Source organism: Marmota marmota, unplaced genomic scaffold, assembly GCF_001458135.2.
Source record: "Marmota marmota marmota unplaced genomic scaffold, marMar, whole genome shotgun sequence".
Taxonomy (NCBI): Eukaryota; Metazoa; Chordata; class Mammalia; order Rodentia; family Sciuridae; genus Marmota; species Marmota marmota.
In genome coordinates this window covers 34,096,735-34,121,086 of record NW_025999990.1, presented here as the reverse complement: position 1 = coordinate 34,121,086, position 24,352 = coordinate 34,096,735, and the positions used below count along the sequence as shown (strand labels likewise).

The window sequence follows — 24,352 nt, the reverse complement described above, 5'->3', positions numbered from 1 at the left end:
AAAAAAAAAAAAAAAAAAAAAAAAGAAAGAAAAAAAAGAAAGAAAAGTGTGTGAAATCCCTTGGAAATATACCACTACATTTTGGTTAATACTAACTTAAGATGGCTTCTGAGTTCACGTCTCCCCGAGCCATTACAGGATGAGAAGTTCACCATCAACCCTGCATCATATATAATTTATATGCAAAAATATTTGTCCCCATACAGCAAAACCTTCAAATTATGAAAATAAAATGTTTCCAAAATAATGAAAAAGGAAATTCTCAGTTCAGAGATGCTGGATAAGAGATATAGGAAAACTCCTCCCTTCCCATCTTAAAAAAAAAAAAAAAAAACTCATGCAATTGCAAACTATGAAAAATTCAAGTAGAAAGAAAGAAGGCTAATGGTATTTTTAATAACTGTCACATTTTGCTTTTTTATGTTTCCTAATTAAACTGCTTGTTAACTATGAGTTCTGCCTTTCTCTTAGCTCTTCCTGTGTAAAGTAAGAAAGACCTGGAAAATTCATACCTTCACCCCAAATCCTTTTCCCGTTCTTGCAGCTCAGTAGAAGGAAGCATGTTAAATACATGAGCTTATTTAATGACAAAAGTAAAACTCAGAAACTTCTGGGCCAAATGCCTAAGGTTTGAATGTATTCCACTACTTCTTAGGAAAACATCACAACAAGACAGAACAAGAGATTCCCTTGAAAAACTTTAATATCCTGGCAGCAGGCACTGGAACCGTAAGCTAAGCACGCCCCATCCTGGACCACAAGTCTCTCCACTCTTCTCTGAATTTTTCTTCATTCTACTTTTGTTTGCCCAGTCTATCTTCCCTGCCTTCCGTCCCCACCTCTTCTCTCTTTCAAGCCCTAACTAGAGGCAGGAAGCCGGTAGTGACATGCTTGAGTCCCTAATCCTCGGGTTGTTACTCACCAGAAGAGAGAAAAGGAGCTGCTTACAGAAGATGCTCCCTGGGGCAGCGGAGGCCACAGCCATCAGAAGTGGTCCCAATGTCCAGGGATGGTGACCAGACAATGGGGTAGCCTGAGATGCACAGGGCAGCTAAGCAGACGCTGGCACTTTTCAAGATGTTCTGCAGCCACCTTGACAGTGCTAAGCTGGCTTTGGAAGAGAGACAGGAGGCAAGTGATAGATGTCAGGAGGAGCCGCAGGAGAATTGTTTTCCCCCTGTCCTCTGGTCAGTCTTCCTCTTTCCAAGCCAATGACCTCTGAATGTAAAGAGGTTTTCCTACAAGTGGGGAGAGTAAGGTACAAAACACCCCAAACCTAGTCACTAGCTCCTCCTCATAGCAGCTTTCAAAATTTCTCCTGCCACTTAACACATAGGCAGAAGCAAGAGGGAACACCCTCCATCCTCAGCCCTCCTCCCTTTACCCCCAGGTTGATGCTATGAAGTCCTCCCCAGTTATTACCCACTCCCACGGGCTCCCCTCCTTCTTGGCCTTATTAACCTGCCTTGCCCTTGGGTAAAAACGTAAATTGTGCACAAACTCCGTGCACAGAAGTGATGCCTCCTTGGCTGGCTATTGGCAAATCAGAGGGCATGAGCATGTGCAATCACATTCATCTGGTCTTATCTCGCCATCGAAGCATTTAGGTGTAGTCTGTCACATAGAGCACTGTGGCTGTGCCAGAAATCTGGCATTCCAGTCTACAGCAGTAGCTTCGCAGGTACACTGTCTGCTCCCTATTATTTTCTGTCTATGGGGGTTTACTCCTCTAGACATCACAAGGAACTCCCCCAGAGTGTCTCAACCTCATAAAAGTAAAATAATAAAGAAGTAGCTAGGATATGATTTTCTTATTGTTTGCTTTTTGTTACACACGAAGCCATATTTTTTGTTCTTATCTTTTTTCTTCTAGGATAACTACAATTGGTGAGAGCAAATCTCATTAGAATCACTCTATTCACCTCTAATTACTTGTGCATTACAAGTTGTATCCCAGATCTCCTAGCCTAATGGTACAAGAATGCCATCATTTTTAGATTTTCTGAACACCAATGACTTGTAATGACTTTAACATCACTTTTTTTCTGTCACAACTCAGTGAGCTCAATCATATCAGTGGTACTCAAGGGCCGAAATGGAGTTAAGGGAGGAGGATAAATATTTTCAAATGTTAATTGATAAATTTTAGCTACAGAGAAAAAAACTAAAATCTGTATTTACTGGATCACTGATATGAATCGGGAGCCATAGCAGGCATTTCAGTGAATCTTCCCAACAGTCCAGGGAGGGCTCCTTTTAGGAGATGATGGAACCATAGGATTGCAAAACATGTCCTTTGTCCATGAGTATAAAGTGGAGAAGTGGACATCTGAACCTAGATCTCAGTCACTAAATTGCTACTCTTATTTTTGTCAGTATGCTTACTTGTAGACACTACTTAAAGGTATGCAAAGATGTTTATTCATTGAACAAATACTTAAGGGTCTCTATACTGGGCTCTGTCCTCTGCTAGAGGAACACCATGCTCAGATCAAAAAGGAGGTTGTAAATCTTATGTTAAAAAATAGTGCACCTTCTCAAGGGGGATGTGAAAAAGATCTTATAGCAAATGTTAAATATCCTAGCAATTAAGAGGAAAATTAATGATAGATAATTAAAGTCTTAAAGACTCAAGTAGATGAGTTTATTTTAATATATGAATATTGCACAGTCTGTTTTCCACCACAGACTTATGGCCATAAAAAAGAAAGATGTAAATATAAAGAGCCACATGACACTTGTATTTCTTTAATGGTTAGCTTAAAGTTGATCAAGAAAGCATACCTTTCTATGGATTTTATGTGTTTTTTAGGAGAAAGTAGCAAATTTCTTAAGAATTGTTTTTGCATGGCCAACTTATAGAAAGGGCTGGTTATAAATAAATTCAAGACTTTAAAACAATCATTTACAGGTAGGAGTATGGTCTGTCAGGTGACCCAATTTATTCTAAAAGACTAGACTGGTCACAATGCTGCACTTATAAATAAAGCCACAACAAGGCACTTTGAATTCAATACACATGACCAAAGATAACAGAAACCACAGGGGTGAAAACAGAGGTGCAATCTTAGTATGAGAAGAGTGATGAACAATGGAAAAAAAAACTTAGCTGTGAAAAAAACTTCTTGGGTCCCATGAGCCTCCTGCAGCAGAAAGTCCCTTCAATTCCAAGGAACTCATAGACTTTATCTGGGTAAAGGCTTATTGAAAATTAGAAGTAAAGTCTGAGCCTTGATAATTACTATAAATTATTTCTTGAGGCTGTTTGCATAGAATACTGATTAATTTTGCATAAAAGGACCACTCCCCAGTATTATCAAAACTGCTGGAAACCCTATGAAAAGAAATGTTAGCACATATCGCCGAAGAATTTAGAACTCTCTCTAATCAGCACATACACTCAATTCAAACTGGCTTAAGAGAAACAAAGCAAAATTGCTTAGGTTGAAGAGATCTGTTGAGTCATGTAGCTGGAAAGTCAAGGGCTATCCTAGACTCAGGGACAGGCTCTTCCCATCGCTTTACTCTGCTTCTCTTTGTGTTGTTTCATTGTCACTGATTTTCCAGTGTATAGGCAAAGATGGCCACCAGGTGCTCCAAGGTCGCATCCTATTTGCTTACCAATTCATTGTTGAAAGAGCATGGCTCATTCCCAATAATTTGAGCAGAGCTTCTGAATCTTAAGCATCAGCTTAAAGGTCAGAGGTGATTCAGACCACAGGGGTCAAAGTGGCAGAGAAGCCATTACTCAAGGATGACAATGGGTTACAGACAGAAAAAAGTAGAAATAGTGGCTAGACAGGAAGTTCTATAGATTTCCATTAAATCAACCTTTCCTTTATTGTAACTTTAATAATACCAGTCAATAATCCATTCATGCTTTATTAACACCTTTTCTACTCCAACCCCTATCCATGGCGCTGGTGACACAAAGCTGAAGACATCATCTCTGCCCTCATGGAACTTATAATCTGTTATACATTTTGAATATTAGCTCAAGTAATTCATAGTATGGTTGGGATTAAAATTCTGATGAAGAGAATATAACAAATGTTTTAGACTTATATTCATTTCCTGTTAATTCTTCAAATTATTTTTTTCTTTGTTGGACTCCAAAATCAAATGTTGGTAGTTAAAATCCATCAATTTTTTTTTTTAAATCCATCATTCAACTTTGGAGGTCAACGAAGAAAATAAATAGATGGATTTGTGGGCTAGACTGAAAGACAAGTGTTGTCATTCCCATAACAAACCATACTCAAAAGAATCATTTTCAATTTCTTTGCCATTGAACGAAAAGTAAACCCCATTTCTCAAGCTTCCTGCAGCTGGTTTGGGATGTGACAGAAATAAATAGCTATTGATCAGCTTCTGAATGGCGTTTCATGAAATACTTCTAAGAATTTGATCTTGTCTGGTGATAAATGAACAAACAGGTTGTAATCTCAACGGTCCTGGTGCTGCTTTGCGGGTCTGCGAGTAAAGATGAGGAGTTAGACAACCAGTATTCCCAATGGTTACTATGAACTACCACTATTTCTTATGTACAGAAAAATGAGAAACTGAAACTTCTCTGCACAATCAAATAAAACGGTCTTTACTTTGTGGATAGAGAGTATTGCAGATTGTATAAATGTGTGGTAAAAGTTTCTCCTCCTTTATGAGTTTGAACTAGAGTTTCTGAGACTTTTTGTCTGCACTTTGGCTATGTGTGTGAATGCTTACTAGTCTTTTTCCTAAGACATAAGGAAAGTCTGAGGCACAGTGATAAAGGTGAACTTTACCCCAGCTTAGCCTGCACTGCTCTGCTGGCTCTCTTGCTACTTACCACTATTCTGGAAGGTACCTTAGAGTAGAGCGTGTTTTGCTAAAACTCAGCAGATGATATTAGAAACTGAATAATTTGTATTCTAGGGAATATGTTTCTGTACTGCTGTGTTCTGCATATTTTTTTTAGCAAAGAGGGATGTCCTCTGCCCTCACTGTTAGAAAATCATTCTGTGAGTAAGAGGTAAGTTATACACATTCACCTCATGAACAACAGAAGACAAGAAGTTGGGTTAAAATATGAGATTTAAAGGATCTATGAGGGACTACTTACGCCTATTTTATTTATTATGTTCAGACTTGAGAGGGATTTTCATGCTTTGCATTGTTTGGATTTTTCTCCCTGTTGTAAAAAATTTTGATACACACACACACACTTTAGTATTCCATTTAACAAATGACAAAACTGTGAGGAAGAAGATTTGCCTAAATTGATACTAACAGTCTTAGGTCAGGCCAGAATTTAAATCTTTGTTTAAAAGTTGGTGATGTATCTGGCTTATTGGTTGAGTAGATAACTTGATGAAAATAAGAAGTCAGCACTATAAGATAAAGTTTTTTAGAACTGGATGTTGGGTACTGTAGTATCTCAACATATTATTCAGATTGCTAAATTCTGCAAACCTCCTAGTGAATTTCAGTTAAAAGAAGTGGCAAACACCGGTAGAATTTCAAATATTATTGGTTGCATCCTATATATCGTCAATGTTTTGTAGACAAAACATGTATTAGAAAGAAATATTTTCTTACCCATTATATTTCCATTATACTTCATCTATTAGTGAATTGGTAAAGTATGTAAGAACTTTTACATTTCAGATATAGTGTGCAATGTATATGAGATACAGAAAGAAAAAGAAGACAGAAACCTATAAATATTTTTAGCCTAAACCACATTAAGATGTGGCTCAAGTGGTAGCGTGCTCGCCTGGCATGCATGCGGCCCGGGTTCGATCCTCAGCACCACATACAAACAAAGATGTGTGTCCACCGAAAACAAAAAAATAAATATTAAAATTCTCTCTCTCTCTCTCAAAAAACATCTTAAAAAAAAAAAAGAATACATCTCTCCACTTACATTTGTGTTAACTGTGGTGTCCTTTATGTAAATGGATTAAAAGTGATTAACACTAAACAAAAGAAACTACACCCATAAAGCATACTCCCTTTATGAAATGGCCTCAATTAGCCACTGGGCTCAAATCATTATTGCATTATGATGCTTCTGCAATCAATTGGTAACAGACAATTCTCCTGCAGTGGGAGTGTTCAGGGAACATGAGTCTAGAAAATGCTGAGGTTAGGAACTCCCAGATTCCTGTCTCAGAGTTTGGATTCAAATTAGAATGGGTGGGCCCAATGCTTTTCCAGGTTCTCAGTGCTTTTGTAGAATAAGTCTACTCTTTTAAAATAATTACCTGTATCTAAAACACTGTGAAAAAAATGTGAGAAAAACAAAAAGAATAGGAAAAAAACAATTATACCTTAAAATGAGTACAGTACTGCTAAAACAGAAAGAAAAAACATGTGTCAAAGAAAGAACAGAACGATAAATATACAATCACATGCTAAATACAGGTATAGAATCAGGCATTCAGAAAAGGGTCATCCAATAGAGACTGGGATATTGACAACCATCACATGTGAATGAGATAAAGACCAAGTGACTGTGGGAAATACACACATAAGACAAGGATCCTGAACTCAGACTAACTAAACAGACATTAAAACAAGGAGAGTCAAAGCCATAGTGTCCTGACTAAATGAAGCCAGGGTTAAGAAAGACATGAACATATCCTGTAAATGGAGACTTGACACATACATAGGAATTAGATAAGCAGAAAAAAACGATAGAGAGCCCCTGAAATAGGAGAGGCTCAGAAAGATTCATGAACAAGGGGATGAAAAAAAATGGATTGGAGGAGAAAGCCAGTCCATGGAGGACCAACTGTATTCAATTGCTATTTAGCATGTCCCTTCTATGTATCTGATGCTTTTCTAGGATTTCAGAATGGCTTTTCTAGGATTTCACATGGCTTCTATTCACTGTGTAATAAAAGAATCAATGTGAGAAAAACATCATGACCCAGTGTGAGGAAGTAACAACCATGTACAGATGACAGGAGTACAGAAAAGGGAGAAAGTAACAGCATGGTGGTCAAGGAGAGCAATGCTATAGGTTCAATTCGCCACAAGGAGAAAGCGGTATTTTAAAGGCTCTTGAGAGTTGTTGGAAGTTAATCAGATAAAGGAGTCAAAGGAAAAACAGCGTTCAGAGATGTGTATGATCAATACCAATAAATAAAGAAAAAATTATTCAGGAAATGATCAGAAACTTCTAGGATAGAGGTAAAACATGAAGTTGTGTCATGAAAAGAATGGTTTAAAAAGAGGAATTTTAACCTGTGGAAAAGAAAATTCAGTATGACATCAGATAATAGTTGGTATCAAATACTATCAATTAAGAAAGCTTACACTTATTTTGTTCTTCTTTTTGATTTAGATTAGTTTTATATTTACAGAAAAAAATACAGAGATGGTACAGGGAGTTTCCATACATTTTACACCATTTCCCTCATTATTAATATCTTAGGTTGGAGTGGTAGACTTAGATTGGTATGGTACTGTTAGAATTAATGAATACAGTATTACTGGTGAATGCCTACAGGTGTTTCCCCAGATTTCCTTAGTTTGACTTAGTATCTTTTCCTGTTCCAGAATCCCATCCAGGACACCACATTACATTTAGTTGTCATGTCTCCTTAGGCTCCTCTTGGATTAATGGTCTCTCAGGCTGTCCTTGCTTTTGATGACCTTGATAGTTTTAAAGAGTACTGGTCAAGTACAGTACATCCTGTTGAGATTTGCTGATTTTTTTTTCTATGATTAGATGGGAAAAATACCATTTTCATTACAATATATCAAGAATCCATACTTGCTGCATGGCATCTTATACAATTTTTTTGGTATATGAAGCTTACTCACATCACAAAAGCAGAATATCAGTAAAACCTTTTTATTGACAATGAATGCAACCATAAATATCCACTTGTTTCGAACCATGCTAAAAAGTAGAAAAGCACTCAAAACTTACAACACGGAAATCATCAAAGTTTCTGAATCCAAATTTTATTTTTTTCTAGAAAGTTGGATTGTTAAACATTAATAATAAAATACTGATTAGCTGTTCTTTTTGCTCTGGTATGCTTTTAGACAGGGATAATCCTATTCTATCTTTAATTGTGACCTTAAATACACACAAACTCTCTATCTCTCTTTGGTGTTGGATATTGAACCCAGGGATACTTTACCACTCAGCTACATGCCCAGTGCATTTTATTCAATTTTTAATTATTTATTTATTTATATATTTTTTTGAGACAGGGTCTCCCTAAGTTACTGAGGCTGACCTTGAACTTATGATCCTCTTGCCTCAGTCTCCCAAGTCACTGGGACTAGAGACATGTGCCAATGCTCCACGAACATAGTTACTTTTCTTATTGAAGAATCAAAATAGAATAAACATATTAAGCATCAGTTTAAGAAACTCTGCAACAATTTTTGAGATCTAAGAGAAAAATGCCCATAAGTAAAAGGGGAAGAGTATAATGAAGAAGAAAAATAAAGAATGAGAACCTAATGAACTATTAATCAAGAATGTTATTTTGTTATTGTCCTTGATGATGATGTTGTTCTATTCATTTAAGTTTATTTCATTTGCTAAATGTGGAAAACCTCCTATGTCTGAAGCACCTAGTAGGTAGGTATTTCTTCTTTTAAAATAAGTCACAAAGTGAAATGTGTACTTCTAGAGTTCTGTGCTGACTTGAGAAACACAAATATTCATAACAGATATATGAATTAGAATGCTACACGTAATTTTTAAATTATGATAATATAGGAGTTTCTTCCTTCCTACCCCACCCACCTGGACTTGATAGCAGCAATTTGATTCCTAGTTGAAAGACACCTGTCTAAAAAGAAGCATCTTTGTAAGGAGTCCACTGGGCAGGGCCACTTGAAAAGGTCAATAGACAGAATGGAGGTCCCTGCCCACCCCAATTAGCTCCCTAATGAGAACGAAGGTGAGGTGTTCTGGGAGGCAAGACTTGGAAACCAAAGAACATGCTCTTGATGATGTAGCATTCTACACCAGTGCTGTCACACTCCAAGAATGCCAATTAAGAATCTCAAATTGATTTGAATAGAAGATGATGATTTCAGAATTAATCAGAACATAGGTAGTGTCTGATTATAAAGAAAGAGATGCTTCTCCTACACACACACACTCACACACACACACATCATTTGAAAGGGTCTTTTTAATATTTGGAGTGACTAAGCATGCACAGACATTTTACCTCTATTTAGTTTATTGTTTTTATATCCTGTGTACCTGGGGGACATCTATGTGCAAATGGATTCTGGAATGTTCTGAAAGAATAAAGAAGTCAAATGTATGCATACTTCATGGGAAAAGTAGAAATAAGTATATATATATATATATATATATATATATATATATATATGAAAAATTTCTTACCATCATGGAGCCCCTTCTTCATTTCCTTCTTAGAAGTTATTATAACCTAAGAAACCTAAGATTTCCTTTGTTTTTGTTTCTTTGTTTTCTCCATTGGATGTGCCCTCCTTTAAGGCAGGACCATGACAATCTGGTTATCACTGTAGCCCTAGAATCTAGCATAGTATCCAGGACACAGATTTTGTACCTTTTGCTGATGCTGTGGTTTCACCTGGAAAAAAATATTGAATACCTTATTTCTCTTTTCCTTTTAAGAGAGATTAATAAGTTATTGTATTCTGAATTTGAAGATCCTTTCTCAAGAATAATCTATTGCAATTTTGTTTTCTGAAAAAAATAAAGAGATGAAGGAAAAAGAAGGAAGAAGCATTTCCAAGCTCCTGGGAAAATGTCTCCAGCTAGTATAATGGCTAAAGTCAAACAGACCTATATTAAAATGCTGTTCTGCCTCTTGCTCTTACATACTCCAAGTTCATATAGAAACTTCTCTGTGAAATCAGTGACTTAATTTGTGAAGCTTGCTGTCAACTATTTGAAACATGAAAATACAAATAAATTTTTTTTCTGTGTAGGTATATTGCTAATATTTTGTAAACTTGAAAATATTTGCCAAAATGCATAATCTCAACCTAATCATGAAAATAAAAAAAGTCAGCTAAACCTAAATTGAGGCACACCCTCCAACATAAGTGATCAGGACTCTTCAAAATGTCAAAGAAATGCAAGAGAAAAAAAGACTAAGGAAGAGTTATGGTTTGGAAGAGATGGTGGTAGTACACTTATGTGTACCACAGTACCAGGCTGAGAATGTGGCTCAGTGGTAGAGCACTTGCCTAGGTTGTGGGAGGCCTTGAGTTCAATCCCCAGGACCACAAAAATAACAAAAACAAAACCTAACAATATTTTGGATTGGATCATGGAATAATTAGTAGGAAAATCGAAAAAAAATCCCTCAAAATTCTGTAGTTTTATCAATATTACTGTACCAAGGTATATTTGTTTGTTTCCAGAATGACCCTCTAGTTGTGTAAGAGTTGAATGTAAAAGGAAGCTGGATACAGGATGTATGAGAACTTTATGCTCTTGATCCAACTCTTCCATAAGTCTAAATTCATTTCACAATAAAAAAACATGAAAAGTCGAAAACGAAGCCAACAAATATCGTAGCTTTGACCTGTTAGTATTTAAGCCAAATAGTCCAGCCATTTTGATTTCTTCTACACATACTCAGTCTTCTAAAAAGTACATTTCACAGCAAACACATTCCTGATAGAAAGTCAAAAGACTTTGATTGTTTTTACCTCTTCATTTGAAAGAGAGGGAATATTTAATTAAAACTCTTGTGGCTCCTTTTTATTTTGCCAAGGTTATTAAATGTGGAATTCCAGCTTTAACTTAATGACTTAGTAGTCACCCATAAATAAAGTTAAACAATATTCTTAGGATGTTTGTTTTATGCCATTGACACAATAAAGTTGCCTCTGGGCTTGTTGGAATAATTTTCTTTATAAAGACACCTCCCACTGTCAGTCTATTAAGCTGGAAGTCTATTAAAGATGATCTAAAAATATAAACATAAAAATCCCTGATTATTCTCCAATGTGCCATATGGAGTTGCTCTGATTTAAGCTCTGCTCATAATTAGTGTTGATGTGCTTTAAATGTTGTGATATTAATAGTTCATTTTCTTGAAGAGTGATTTATCGAGGACTTAATGCCATTCCAATCCAGTGGGATGCCTGGAATGTGGAAAGGGAGTGGCGGAGGCTTCTCTGTGTGAGCAGGAGGCCAAGTCCATCTGCATGCTCATGAGAAATCTACTAGGAACCATGCAGGGCTGGGAGGGAGCTGGGATGAGGTAAGGGGGAACCGAGTTGGAATGGAAGATATGCCTTGTGCCTGGTGAGGTTCCTTCCTAGAAGACTCACTAAGAAGAAGGAATCATTTATATGTATCTCTTCATTTCTCGTACTTCAAACCTCATAGGCCACTGGAGAGATCCTTGAGTTGATTAGTTTGGGATTGAAGTAATTTGACTAGAATTATTTTGTGTGATATGAAAAATAAATAGAACCATCCAAAATATCGAAGTAGGGGAACTAATCAGATTTGCACTTGAGAAAGCCCAGGTTCAGAAGGTCTTGCCTAAAGAAGAGAAATTAGAGTAAAGCAATAGCAACAGAAGGAATAAACAGGGAAAAAAAAAAAGAGCCAAGGATGACTCTGGCATGATTTTGGCTTATGCATTACTTCCTCCAAGAAGACAGCGATATGAGCAGATGTGAAAGATATAGTGAATGTATCCAGGTAACATAACATGTAAGAAATCAAAATTTGAATCTGAAATGTAGGACTGAAGGCTTAAATGGAAATGTAAGTATAGGAACCATTTACATTAAATTTGAAGTTGACATGGGTGAATTCAATCAGAGGGAGTGTTTAGAAAGAGGAAAAAAGAAAAAGAAAATCCAAGAAGAAGGAACCAGAGAAAAATTATAAAGAGTTTGACAGAGACATCAGGGGAAAAGTGAATCTGAGCAGTACATAGGTAAGAATAAAATAAAAGTATCCCCTAAGGGGGAAAAAAAGAGTTTCATGAAGCTATAGTGACCACCAGGATTCAGAAAAGAAGAAAAGAAGAATGGACACCAGTTGGCATGACAGAAGAGGAATTTATCAAAATAATTTTAAGTACACCATAGAATCAACAGAAAAGCTGATGAACCAGACTCAGAAAACCTTGTTGGGGGTGGGGGGGGATCCAGGGAGATTTCACCACAAGAAAACACAGTGAAGGACCTCTCACTTGCAACATCCCCCCAGGGCACTGGACACTGCCACCCATAGACATTCTTCAAGCCCAATCCTGGTGCAACCTTGTCTTCTCACTTGTCAATCAGTCTTTGTTCTCCTTGTTCAAATATCGAATCTCTGGGAGAAGGTACCTAATATCCTAGCTCAGGATGCCAGAAGGCAAGGAAAGGGGATCTCTGCCTTTCAGTAAGTCTCTTGATGAACATATCCCCTACATTAAGAATAATAAAAACAGAAATTTCTTACATACTCATTATATTCTAAGCGTTGTTCTAGGCACTTTGTAGACATTAACTTCACCTTCTTTTTCCATTTGAGTAGAGACTGAGCTAAAAAAATTACAGAACTGAGTGACTTGTTAAATGTTGCACTGTTGGTAATGAGCAAAGATTGAATCCTGGGCAGTCAGGTTCTGGAGCTCTTGTAAGGCAGGGTCTCCATGACCAGCCTACCTAAGTAGTAATGGTGTGTTGATGGGATGAAATAAAATGAGAAGACCAGAGCAGGTGAGCTCCTGAACAAATGTTGAATTCTTTGAAGGGAATAATAGTAGAAAACATCTTCCAAGATGAGAGGAAAAGAGCAGAAGATGGGTGGAGATGTCAAAGTATGTGTGTATAAAAAAAAAAAAAAGGTAGATTTGAAGTATTCTAGGCCTTAATTTCAACTTTTTTTCAGAGTAAGTAAGACCTTCACCTCAAAGATAGAATGAAAGCCAGCAGGATTTGTAAATTTTGGAGTTACTCCTATATGAAAATCAATAGTTTTGCTACAAACAGTGAATAATATAAGCCCTCATCTTCTCTCTTTTGGTAATTATATCTAACACTGCTCAATAGTGTGATTGAATTGGAAACATGAAAAAATTCAAATTGGAAGGTTCTTGGTCAGGTCCAACAGAAACAAAAGGTCAAAAGTTAAGTTATAGACTATGGTACCTAAGCTAGACAAATTTCATCGTCATAAGCACCATCATAATTATAATAGCTATCATTTATTAACTGGTTTCTATTCATTATACATATTATTAAATACTTTATATACATTATCTCAAATCATGCTCATAACAAATCCATAAAGTTGGTACTGTCATTATCCAAGGTTATGGACAAGTTAACTGACACTAAGAGAATTTAAGTAAGTTCCCCAAGGACAGAAGTCAATATAAATGGTGAGACAGGATTTGAAACTGTTTGGCATCAGCTAGGACACTGTTTGGAATAAAATGTCAGAATCCAAAAGATTAGGAGTTGGAAAGAAGATAAATAGATTATGGGACTAAGAGAGAACTACCAGAGACTGGTTACAGCTGTTGAACAGAATATTTGAGTTCATTATTTTACTCTGAAAGTAGTTGTGGGTAACAAGTTTCAAGGTTCATCATGGAAGCGAAAATTCATGTGGTTCCCATGTATGTACAACATGGAAAATCATGATAAATACTAGAAGATGCAAGCTTTTGCATCTATGATGCATCCCTTCATCTCTTGGCCAAGGAGTCGTGGGGGGCATTCCAAAAGTCTCCCCAGGAGCTCACATGACATCAAGCATCAGTCAGCTGTAATGGTGGTGCCAACTCTGTAGTAATTCCAGGGGAGTGCTTTTCCTTCTCCCATGTTTTTCCCTTCTGCCCTCATCCTGCTCCCTAGGATTGATTCTCAAACCACTGCACTGAAGACTCCTCATTGTCTTGGGCTCTGCTTCTGGGAGAATTCAGGCTGTGATAATAAGAAGTACCCTGGAAGACAAAAACCTCAGGATAGACTCTCCTTTCTTAAAGTAAGTGACTGAGAAAGGAAGCGCTCCAGAGGCACTAAGACAGAGACAGATTCTATAGAGATTTTTCAGATAGAGTTTTTATGCTGAGTTTTGAGAAGAATTCCTTCTACTTCGGTGAACCTCAGTCTTTACTCTTATAGCCTTCAACTGAGGTCCACCCGTAGGAAGAGGGTCTGCTTAGCTTAAAATCTACTGACTAATCATGTCTAAACATATGCTTTTATAGCAACATCTAGACTTGTGTTTTATCAAACAACTGATCCCATAAACTAGCTAAGTTGACAGATCACTGATGTCAACACAGACTTATGGGGAAATGCTGTCTTTGCTCTGGAATCAATTAGCTTTTATAAGAAAGGAATTGCAAATGCTAGTCCATTTTTTCTTGCAGGAACCATGGGATTGCATGTGGAATTTGGAGTTGGACTGGAGTAGACAGAATATAAAACTAGATAAGAGAGAATGCTTCTGATATGTGACCATGAATTAATGATCTGGCCAAGGACACTTGGAGCAGGTCTAAGCATGCTGTTGAGAATGTTCTTTGAATTTGAAAATAGAAATGGTCTGCAGTAAATGAGGTGGAGATGATGGGAGCTGGGTACTAAAAGGTTTGGGAAGAAAATATTTGAATGAACTCATTATGCTAGATGGAAGAACCCACTACCATGTTCTGTTCCTTGAGAGGACACTCCTCAAACTAAGGAAATGAAGGCTATACTGATGCAAGGAAGCTGTGATTTTAAGGAGAATGATGATGGCTGTCCCTTACAGGAGGAAGTTAATGGTAAAAAATGGTGTCACAAAAAAACTGACACTGGGGATGATGAGAGTCCAGAAGGCAGAGAAGGTAGAGATGGTCAAAGAAGCAGTAAAAATAAACAATGATATTTTATATCCCTCTACTAATCTCAGTCTCATCTCAGTGTCTCAACAGTGTGCAGAGTTAAGTCAGTCTATGTAATAAATTCTCAGCCTTTTCCCTTCTCTTGTTTTGTATTAGATTTCCCCATGTGAGAGGCTATGTCCTTCATACAACCTTGGTGAGTTGAGGAGGACATTGAATTCTGTGGGGTGTGTTATAGTCAACCAAGGTCCATGAATGGGTCTGTTACTTAAGAAACAATCTTTCCATGTTCCCTGGGCCCTGTTCTATTTTAGTTGAAAGCTTCTAAACTCTACAAATATTTGCATGAATAGTTGACTCTTTTAAACTACTTACTCCTCCAATTCAGGTACAAGAAATGACTATTATTTTATGATTATCAGTAAATGTTTATAATTTTCTTCATATTGATTCTGTTTATATTTTATTCAGGCCAGTCCTATATTACATATTTTTAAGTTGTTGCAAATAAGATCTCTTTTCACAAATCTATTGCATGTTTATTACAGTTTTTCCCTGAATCAGGGTAACAGTCGAAGGTGAAACCTGGCCATGGTCTTCTCATATCAAGCTGTTTGCCTTGCCATGAAACTGTGCCTCCCAGAAAGAAAAGTTTGGATACCATGTCCTCTGCGTATAAGGGCACATGTTTGTGTGTGTGTGTGTGTGTGTGTGTGTGTATGGGGGGGGTGTTTTTAAAACATATTTGTATTTAAAATATATATTTTAAAATATATTGGCTTTTACTAATTTATTTACCTTTTCATTCATTTTAACACTATTTGAAATTGTCCTTTCTCCACTAACACCTAGTACATTTGATTGGGACTAAGTTCCACTGGGAGGCAGAAATACTAGCTGATGTTACTCAGTTTCTAGGTATCAACATTTTGATCCATCAAGACCATGTACTTACAGTTAACAATGCCTCAAAGGTACACTCAAGAACTTATAAAGAAGGCAAAAGAATTTATTAAGAATGACTAAACCTGTGTACAGTAATAGGAACTATAGTTACTTGACCATAAATATTTATATAAAATAAATTATAGTACTATGTTGCACAAAGGTTTCCTGTGGGACACTAATAAACAACTGTCTATTAATTGTTCACTAATTTCTATGCTCAATAAGGTGATGATTAAAATGTTAGGTTCAGACAGCTACAATTGTTCTCTTTTTCCAATGCTTTTCAATTTTCTATCTTATTTTCTGTTTTAGGTCGTATTTCATTTATCAGAATAATGTTAAGCAATGGTGAGGTGAAGCATTTGTCTTTCATTTCTGATTTAAAATGGAGTACCCACAAAATCTCACCTATAAGTATTTTCTGTTCTTCCTTCTTTACATGCTATAAATGGAGCTGTTTGTCAAAGAAATCATGTCACAATGAGTGGAAAAATCCAGGAATTGACCAACACTCTGGGTCTAACTCTCCTGCAGATGGTAGCCTTGGCTATTGCACAAATTGCTGAGTTCAGGACTCTTCTTGTTCATGTGTTATTATCTTCCAGTTCCCACTTTCAGGCCACACCACTAAATGTTCAACTTTGCTACCGTCATACATAACCCAAGCTATCTTCCTCCCACTCCAAAGTCAGCCAAAGCTTATGATGCCACGGTAAGAGTGACACACTTCTGCTTGACATCTGGGCACCTTTCTTTATATTCTGATTCTGCCATCCTGGTTCTGCTTGGCTATGTGATCTTGGACAAGTGAATCAACGTGACTATGCCTTTGTTTTCTTGTCTGTCCAAAAACATAATAATAGTATCTACCTGGTAGTTGTTGCTTGAGAGGTATAAGTGATAATGTGTGTAAATTGCATAATTAGTTTGTGACATGCAGTATATGCCCACAACATATCACTTACTAAACTTTCTAGAAATGTACCATCTGGAATTCCTGGACAATTTCCTCCTCTTCTGTGTATCTGTGTGCAATCATGGTCCTTCATAGGCTTGGTCCCTTATTGACCACAAAACCCACTCAAATTAAAATAAAGTCCTCATTGGAGGTTTGAATAAATAAGAGTAGATGATAGAAACTCAGAAGAAGAAATGGTGAAACAAAACTTCAAATAACATTAAAAATACTTCTTAAAATCCAACCATTTACTCAACCACATAACAGGGATATCTTAGTCACTTCTATAACTCTCAGATTCTGGTCCATGTGATAATACATGGATTTCTTCTCTTTTCTTGCTCTTTACTCTTCTACTTAGGCTTCACCCTTTTCTCTATCCTCCTTTAAAGTTTGTGGTTATTTTTCTAGGGGTGGTTGAAGGTTTACCCAGTTCTTTGCTTCTTGATCTCCTCCCAGTGCTTGTTTCTCTAAGTCCTTACCTTCTATCACCAACAAGCTGTTTAAGGAATTCGCCTAAATAAAATATTCATTCCTAAAGCAAAGCTCTGGTACAAAAGCAAAGTAAGTCTCACCACAACTGTCAATCACCTGCAAGGGCAAAATCGGGCAATCCAGCAAGTATTCTAGTAACTGTTAAGCTGGCAGAGCTTTATTAAAGTTAATACAATGTACTTCTCTGCCTAGAATTTAAAAATAATAATAATGTTACTAGAAATAGCTACCAGATTGTGTTGAGTATCTTCTGAAACAATTTTATTATTATTTTATATATTGAAGAGAGACTCAATTTTGTTTACAGATATTCAACTTATTCTCACAATCCTTCTATGCCTCCTTTAGACTGATTACTCTGCATATTTATATCTTTATGTTTATGTAGAGAAGCCAATGGTTTCTAAAGACAAATGTACAGAATATTCTTCATTTCTCTAAATCCAAAACTCAAAACCTTACTCAAGTATCATATCAATTTTTTTTAGGTCCAGATAATTGATGCACTCGTTTAACTATAGTAACTACTGAGTAACATTTACCCAGCTTTGATGTGCTCTTCACACTGTTCCAAGTGTTTTACACATTCACTTATTCATTTCTCACAAGGTAGGAATTGTGAGTGAATAAATTAGCAGACATTGACATAGAAGCTATTATTATTCCTTTTTAAAGATAACAAACCTGATGCATACAGTGACTATCTAAAGACACACAACCAGCTTATGACAGTGGCAGCATTTGAATCCTGGCAATCCATTGTTAGCCATTATGCTAAACTCCCTGTCTTATAAATAGAGGCACATTTGATGGGGAATATACATTCAGAATGCCCTAACAAAATCGAAACACCCCCTGGGAAAGTGGCTCATTATAAACTCACACCAGGTATCATCCTAGAAAAAAAGAGGGAAAAAGGAGTTAATAATAAAGGAAGTGATACAGCAAAACAATACATTTTTTAAAATTTTGATTCTCACATAATTTTATATCCCCCTAGACAAGGCTATGAGAAACAGCACATGTTTCTACCTTCACTTTATTTGCTTTAAATTTTCAACCCTTGTTTCAGTCCATAATAATTTGGAGGTTTTCTGAGTGGCATCTGAATTACAAGCATTGGGAAACACCCAAGTGCTTGTAAACCTGAAATTCTTGATCTCATTCCAGACCAGAAGAATCTGTCCTGGGATTGGGAAAGAGGAGGGATCAAGGAAACTACATGTTTAGCAAGCAGGCCAGGTAGCATTTATGCAAACTAGCTTGCAAATCACCACTTTTACAACTATTCTGTTTGTGAATATTCTGTTGTGGCTTACAATAGTGAAATAACTGCAAAGTGAAGAGACTTACCTAAATTCTCCAGGCCTAGTACAGGACAGAATCATAAATAATCAGCTTGTCTACATTAGGGCTTAATTTTTTCCTTTGATATGGCAAAGAAACAGGTTGGAGAGCTCAGTTTCTTTCTACAGGTGAGAACCTGTTATACCTCAAAAAAAATCAGTATAAGTAACCTAACCTTATTGAATCTATACAGAGAAATTTATAAAAATTTTAAAAATCCATTAATTTACTTATACTGCCTTCTGCTAGGATTTCTTGGTGCTCTAAAGTATCTCCAATCATGTGAGATACATTTCACTATATGCTTTTGTAATCAAGTCATGTATTTTTAAAAGTTGCTTTATGATTGAAAACATATCTTCTAATACTAAGCTATAAAAATATTTAAAAATCTTCATAGCAAAAATATCTGTTATGTTACAATTCTATTACTTATCATAGCAAGACCCTTCAAATCATCCAAAATATAATGGAGCTTAAAAAAGTGATGTCTAAAAGTTGTAAGTTGATGAGAACTAAGGAAAACATACAAATTAAAATAGTCAATTCATTTTTACACAGTGCATTTCCTAATTTTAGACCTTTTAATTGCATAAAAATTAATTTTAGAAAATTTCAACTTCAACTTCCTTGTTCTGTAGCTTAATGTAACAAAACAATCAGAATTCATTTTTAAGATGTGCACACTTTGAGAAAATTAACTGGACAAGATTCTGTTAACTTTAACATCCATTCTGGAATCATCTTGGAAATGCTGACAAATTTTGAGTCTTTTTCTTTTTGATAGCTGACTCTTCCAAGGCATATAATTGAACAAGTTTCTACCTGCATCATTACTGCTTATCCCAGCTCAGAATATGATTCATTCTATCTTCGCATGTAGAACAAGTTTTAGTTTCTTGTTAAGTAACCATCATACAAAGTATTTGTCATTATGGATTGATAAAACATTTGCTGATCCAATATAATGAAAGTTATTTAAAGATACTCTCAAGTGGATGTTTGAAGTTCATCTCCTCATATGGAGTTAATGTTGAGGGTATAGTTCATTACACCAAAGACAAAATCCAGGGCCTATTTACTATAATAATACTTCATACTATCAAAACATCTTTCATCAGAGATCTCAAAAGGATTCTACAAACATTAATTTCACCCTTTTCCTGAGGTATGTAGGCATAGCAATTCCAGAGGACCAGGCAAAGGTTGGAGAACAGTCCCAACCTGTTCAATCCTTGAGAAACTGAGTCAAGGGGAGCCCAAATGGAACCTGCCTTAGAAATAGCAAGCATAATGCCCCGTCTATGACTAACATTTATCTCTACTACTGTCCTAAGGAACTAGAAAAAACATCCTTTTTTCGGAATTTTGTTGAGAACCCAAGTGAATTTGGATGAAAATTCATTTCTTATAAAAATGAGAAGACTTCTTGAGTGGAAGTTAATGTAAGACTTGACTATCTCATGCTATGCCTAAAGACAGAAGCCATAAGAGTAAGAATCTAAAGCTACAGTGCCTGTGGTCAAGACCCAAGCTACCACCACTCTACCTAGGATCTCCAGACAGCTTACTAGTGACCTTAAGTAACAATGACCAGGGGTCCAGGCTTACCTAAGCAGTCTCAGTTTACAATTTTGTGCATAATTGTAACACTGACCCCTCCCTCTTCACTCTCAAACACTCTGGATTGGGTGAGAATTTACAAAATTGTCTAAATGCATAGTTTTATATTTAAAGACCCTTCTTTAGAAGAAAGGAAGTAGTAAGGCCACAATGGATGAAGAGAAAATGTTCAACTCTGTTTATTCTCTCTAAGCCTCAAGTTTCTCATAAAGAATTCAGAGAATGACACTCATTCCACAGTGTCATTAAGAGGATCACACTTGGAGATGTATGTAGTCTACAATTCCTATTCCCCATGAAGGGCCTGGAACCTAGGAAAACTCTGGAGAAGTTCAAATCTCTATCTATTCATTTCCCTTTTTCTTGTATCACAACAAAAGATATTTCTAGAACGGATTGTTCTAAATGAATATAGGACAGTTGAAGCACCTTTCTTCATCCTGTAGAGTTCTCAGTGAGATGTGAGTTTTCACACAATCCTAAGAAGCCTCATGGACCCTAACACTCCTTTTTTGGAGGACTTAAGATGAGAAGACAAGAGCTCGGCTCCTAACTGGCAAGACGTCAGTTTGAATGAACATCGTAAGATTGGTAGACAGCAGGGGCCAGACTACTAGAGGGGGTCAAAACTTTCTGTTCAGACTAATCTGTTGAACACAAAAAGCATTCTGATTAAACTAAGACAGGATAAAGGGCTTTAAGAGGTATGAAGCTCCTTGCCATTGCTCAGGTCAAATGTACATGGGTTAATCATTTGATCAGGAAACTATTATACAGGAGCTTCCCCTGCAGATGGATAGTCAGCCTAGCACAAGGAATAGTCTTCCTTTTATTTCTTTCTAAATATTACACACAAACATACATACACAACTACATACAAATTAAATAATGTAGGACAACAATGATGGATTTTGTAAAGAAAACTGACCATTTCAAATTATTAAGAAGGTTTTGGTAAAACAACACAATTAGTTAAACCACAGAATCCTTTTTTTTTGGACAAGGAATAAAACCCCAGGGATGCTTTACTACTATAAAACTATATCCCCAGTGCTTTTTATTTTCTATTTTGAGACAAGGTTTCGCTAAGTTGCTTAGGGCCTCACTGAATTGTGGAGGCTAGCCTTGAACTTCCAATCCTTCTGCCTCAGTCTTCTGAGTCACTGGGATTATAGGCATGCACCACCTCGCCTGGCTCAAAGTCTTTTCAATGGAAGAAAACGTCTCTGAGACCCTATCAGAACTTAAAATTATGTGAAGAATAAATTTAGTTTTCTTAGGAATGTTTTTCCAAAATTACTGGTATGTAGAACTTAAAATGCAGTATTCTATTAAAAACTGAGGTGTGCAAGTAATTATATTTGCACAAACCGTAAATACAAAATATAGTAAGGACGAGATCTGCTCTTTGTTGTCCCTCTCTTGGCTTGCCCCTGTATTTTCTAAGAGGCTTTCATGGTTGTTGTCATTCTCTTGTCTTCCTATTTTTCCAGAGAATATGCAACAATAAGAATTTCCTTGAGAATAACCTGAAGTAAAATTGCCTTGGTCTTTTTCTTCTCCCAAACAGGTGCATTCTGGGAGAAAGGCAAATAATGTGAATTTTCCCTGATGGTACAAGAAATTGAGGGCGTTTGAATTTTTATTGAACTCATACTCCTTGGGTTGCAAGTTATAAAAATCTAGTCTCTACTACTGAGGCCAAAAAGAAAACTTATTGCTTCACAAAAACAAAATTGAGGGGAGGATATAGGAGGCCCACAGGATGATAGGAAAGGGACTCTTACACTGCCCGTGGTCCCCCTTTTTAATTTTTTCCCCTCCATTTGCCTCCACCAATTCCTAATTGCCTTATGCCTTCTCCAGTAGAGAAGTGAAGATCTTTTTAAACTGCCATTTAGTCCCAAGGAAACTTTGTGCAGCTATTCTTTGAGTTATATGTGTCATGTGTGTCTACACAGTGGCCTGATGAAAGGAACATTAGGATTAAAATCTCCCTCTGAGTTTAAAGGAATGGAGAATGAATTACCAGAGGAAGGGAAGTACTGCCCCAAGAGAATGGAAGAGTGTTAAGGAGAGAAATATTAGCTGTCCACTGTGATGAATAAGTGTCCCCAGGGTCCAACGTGCTGCAGTCTAGCCTAACTGGGGTATCAAAAAGTGACACAATCAGAAACATCTTTCTTAATCTTCTAATTATGTGGCTCATTGAAATGATAAGCAGGGCACAATTAGGAATAGAATGAAAAAGGCTTTAAGAATACCCAAGTTTATAAAATCCTATGTGAAATGTATCATCTACACCTCAAGCATGACCTGTGATTTTGCCTGACATTCTTGAGGCTATAGTTGCTATTTGATCAATAACATGACCTAGTGGACTCTGTCTTTTTTGTTATTCTTAGATAGCAATCAATACAGAGATCTTTATATTGCAACTAATCAAAAAAAAATGGTCTTCATTAACTTTTGTTGGAGTCAGGATTTAATCAAATCACTAAGTTCCTATTTTAAAAGCTTTTAGCAGTCATTTTGGTTATGGAATCATTTATAAAGTCCTATGTTAAGAAGTCAATGCACATATCTAATAACTTTTAGTGTTCAGAGGTTCCTTTACATAGGCCATAATGAAATAGTGACAGCAGAAAACCTCGAAAGTAACAGCTTGAATTTAAAACTACTGGGGTTTCCCCAAGCTATAGTTTTAGGATTGCATTTCTTAAATGGCTGGATACTTTAGCCCACTTTCCATCCAACCATCTTGAAAGCAAACATGTGCCGGTTCAACACTGGCATTTCTTAAATACTGGTCCACACACACTGCATCAGACACAACTAGAGATTTTTTAAAATATTACAGTGCTTTGGATTTTATTGGCTTCTTTTTTAATTTCCTAAATGATTCAGATGCACAGTCATGTCGGGAAGCCACGGATCTAAATCCAAATGTCTGATCTCTTCGCAGACTTCATTGATGATAATGTGTAAAGAAAATTCGTCTTGTAAAACTTCAAATAACTCCATTCTTAAAAATGAGAAGACAAGTAGAGAAGAATGGATTATTTTTCCTGGCTGTTAGATGATGCTGACCAAAGCCCAATTTTATATAATAGTAGATAGGCCTATTTTTCTCATCTTTAAAATGACAAGTTTAAATCACATGATTTTAAAAAGTTCCTTAAGACATAAACTTATTGAACCTATATAATTCTACAAATTAGATGTGAAAAAGAAATGTAAGCAGAGATATCTATTACAATTTTCATCAAGAGCGTGTGGATCATGCCGGGCATGGTGGCGCACACCTGTAATCCCAGCAGCTTGGGAGGCTGAGGCAGGAGGATGGAGAGTTCATAAGCCAGCCTCAACAAAAGTGAGGTGCTAAGCAATTCAGTGAGACCCTGTCTCTAAATAAAATACAAAATATGGCTGGGGATGTAGCTCAGGGGTCGAGTGCCCCTGAGTTCAATCCTCGTACCCTTCCCCCAAAAATAGACTGTTTGGATCATATAAATAAGCATATATATAAAGTGCTAGACAATGTAGAGCAGACCACAAATCCAAAAATAAAAGAATTTAGTTCTTTAATGAAAAGTGCACACATAGAGACCCACACGCACTCATGGTTGAATCTGAAAAACCAGCTTTAGTCATATATTGATTTAACCCCTACTTCAGTCAGCATTGTCATATCACTTCCTGCCCATCAACGGTAGGCACGGTGACATGTCTAGAAAGTAGTTTTCAGTGTGCTGAGCTTGAGCAAAGAACAGTTTCCAGGATGGGTGGGGTGAGTCTCCTTCTTTTTTTTTTTTTTTTTTTTAGTGAGATGTCACACCTGTCTGATTAGGACGCGGTGAGTCACTGTGCAATTGGCATCCACTCAAGTGAAACACAACTTTGCTTTTCTCCCATTGGTCTCTCCCTCACTTATCATCATGGGAAAATATAAAACAAACTACAGATTAAGCTATTACTTCTCAGGACCATCTCATTTTGGGAGCACATTATAACCTCCCAGAATCTCACACAGGTCAGATTGTCTTTAACCCAAAAATATTATTTTTGATAAGAGGCAAGTTCTACATTTTCACCTCGCTCTCTTATTTTATGATTCTTAAACTGCACCTTATGCATATTCCCTTTTAGTCCAATTGGAAAATTGTTGTCA

At 36.5% G+C, this 24,352-nt stretch overlaps 1 protein-coding gene across 2 annotated transcripts in view; it reads right to left on the bottom strand.

Moving 5' to 3' along the window:
• The window catches only part of Dsc1 (desmocollin 1), a 29,710-nt gene extending 28,360 nt beyond the window's left edge, over nucleotides 1-1,350 (bottom strand). Inside the window, exon 1 of one of the 2 annotated variants that reach the window (XM_015482460.2) lies at nucleotides 923-1,350. In XM_015482460.2, the coding sequence (XP_015337946.1) occupies nucleotides 923-985 (63 nt within the window). In that variant the 5' untranslated portion in view covers nucleotides 986-1,350. The remainder of the gene's footprint in view (nucleotides 1-922) is intronic. The other variant, XM_048806393.1, reaches the window with a different exon arrangement.
• Nucleotides 1,351-24,352: the final 23,002 nt, after the last annotated feature.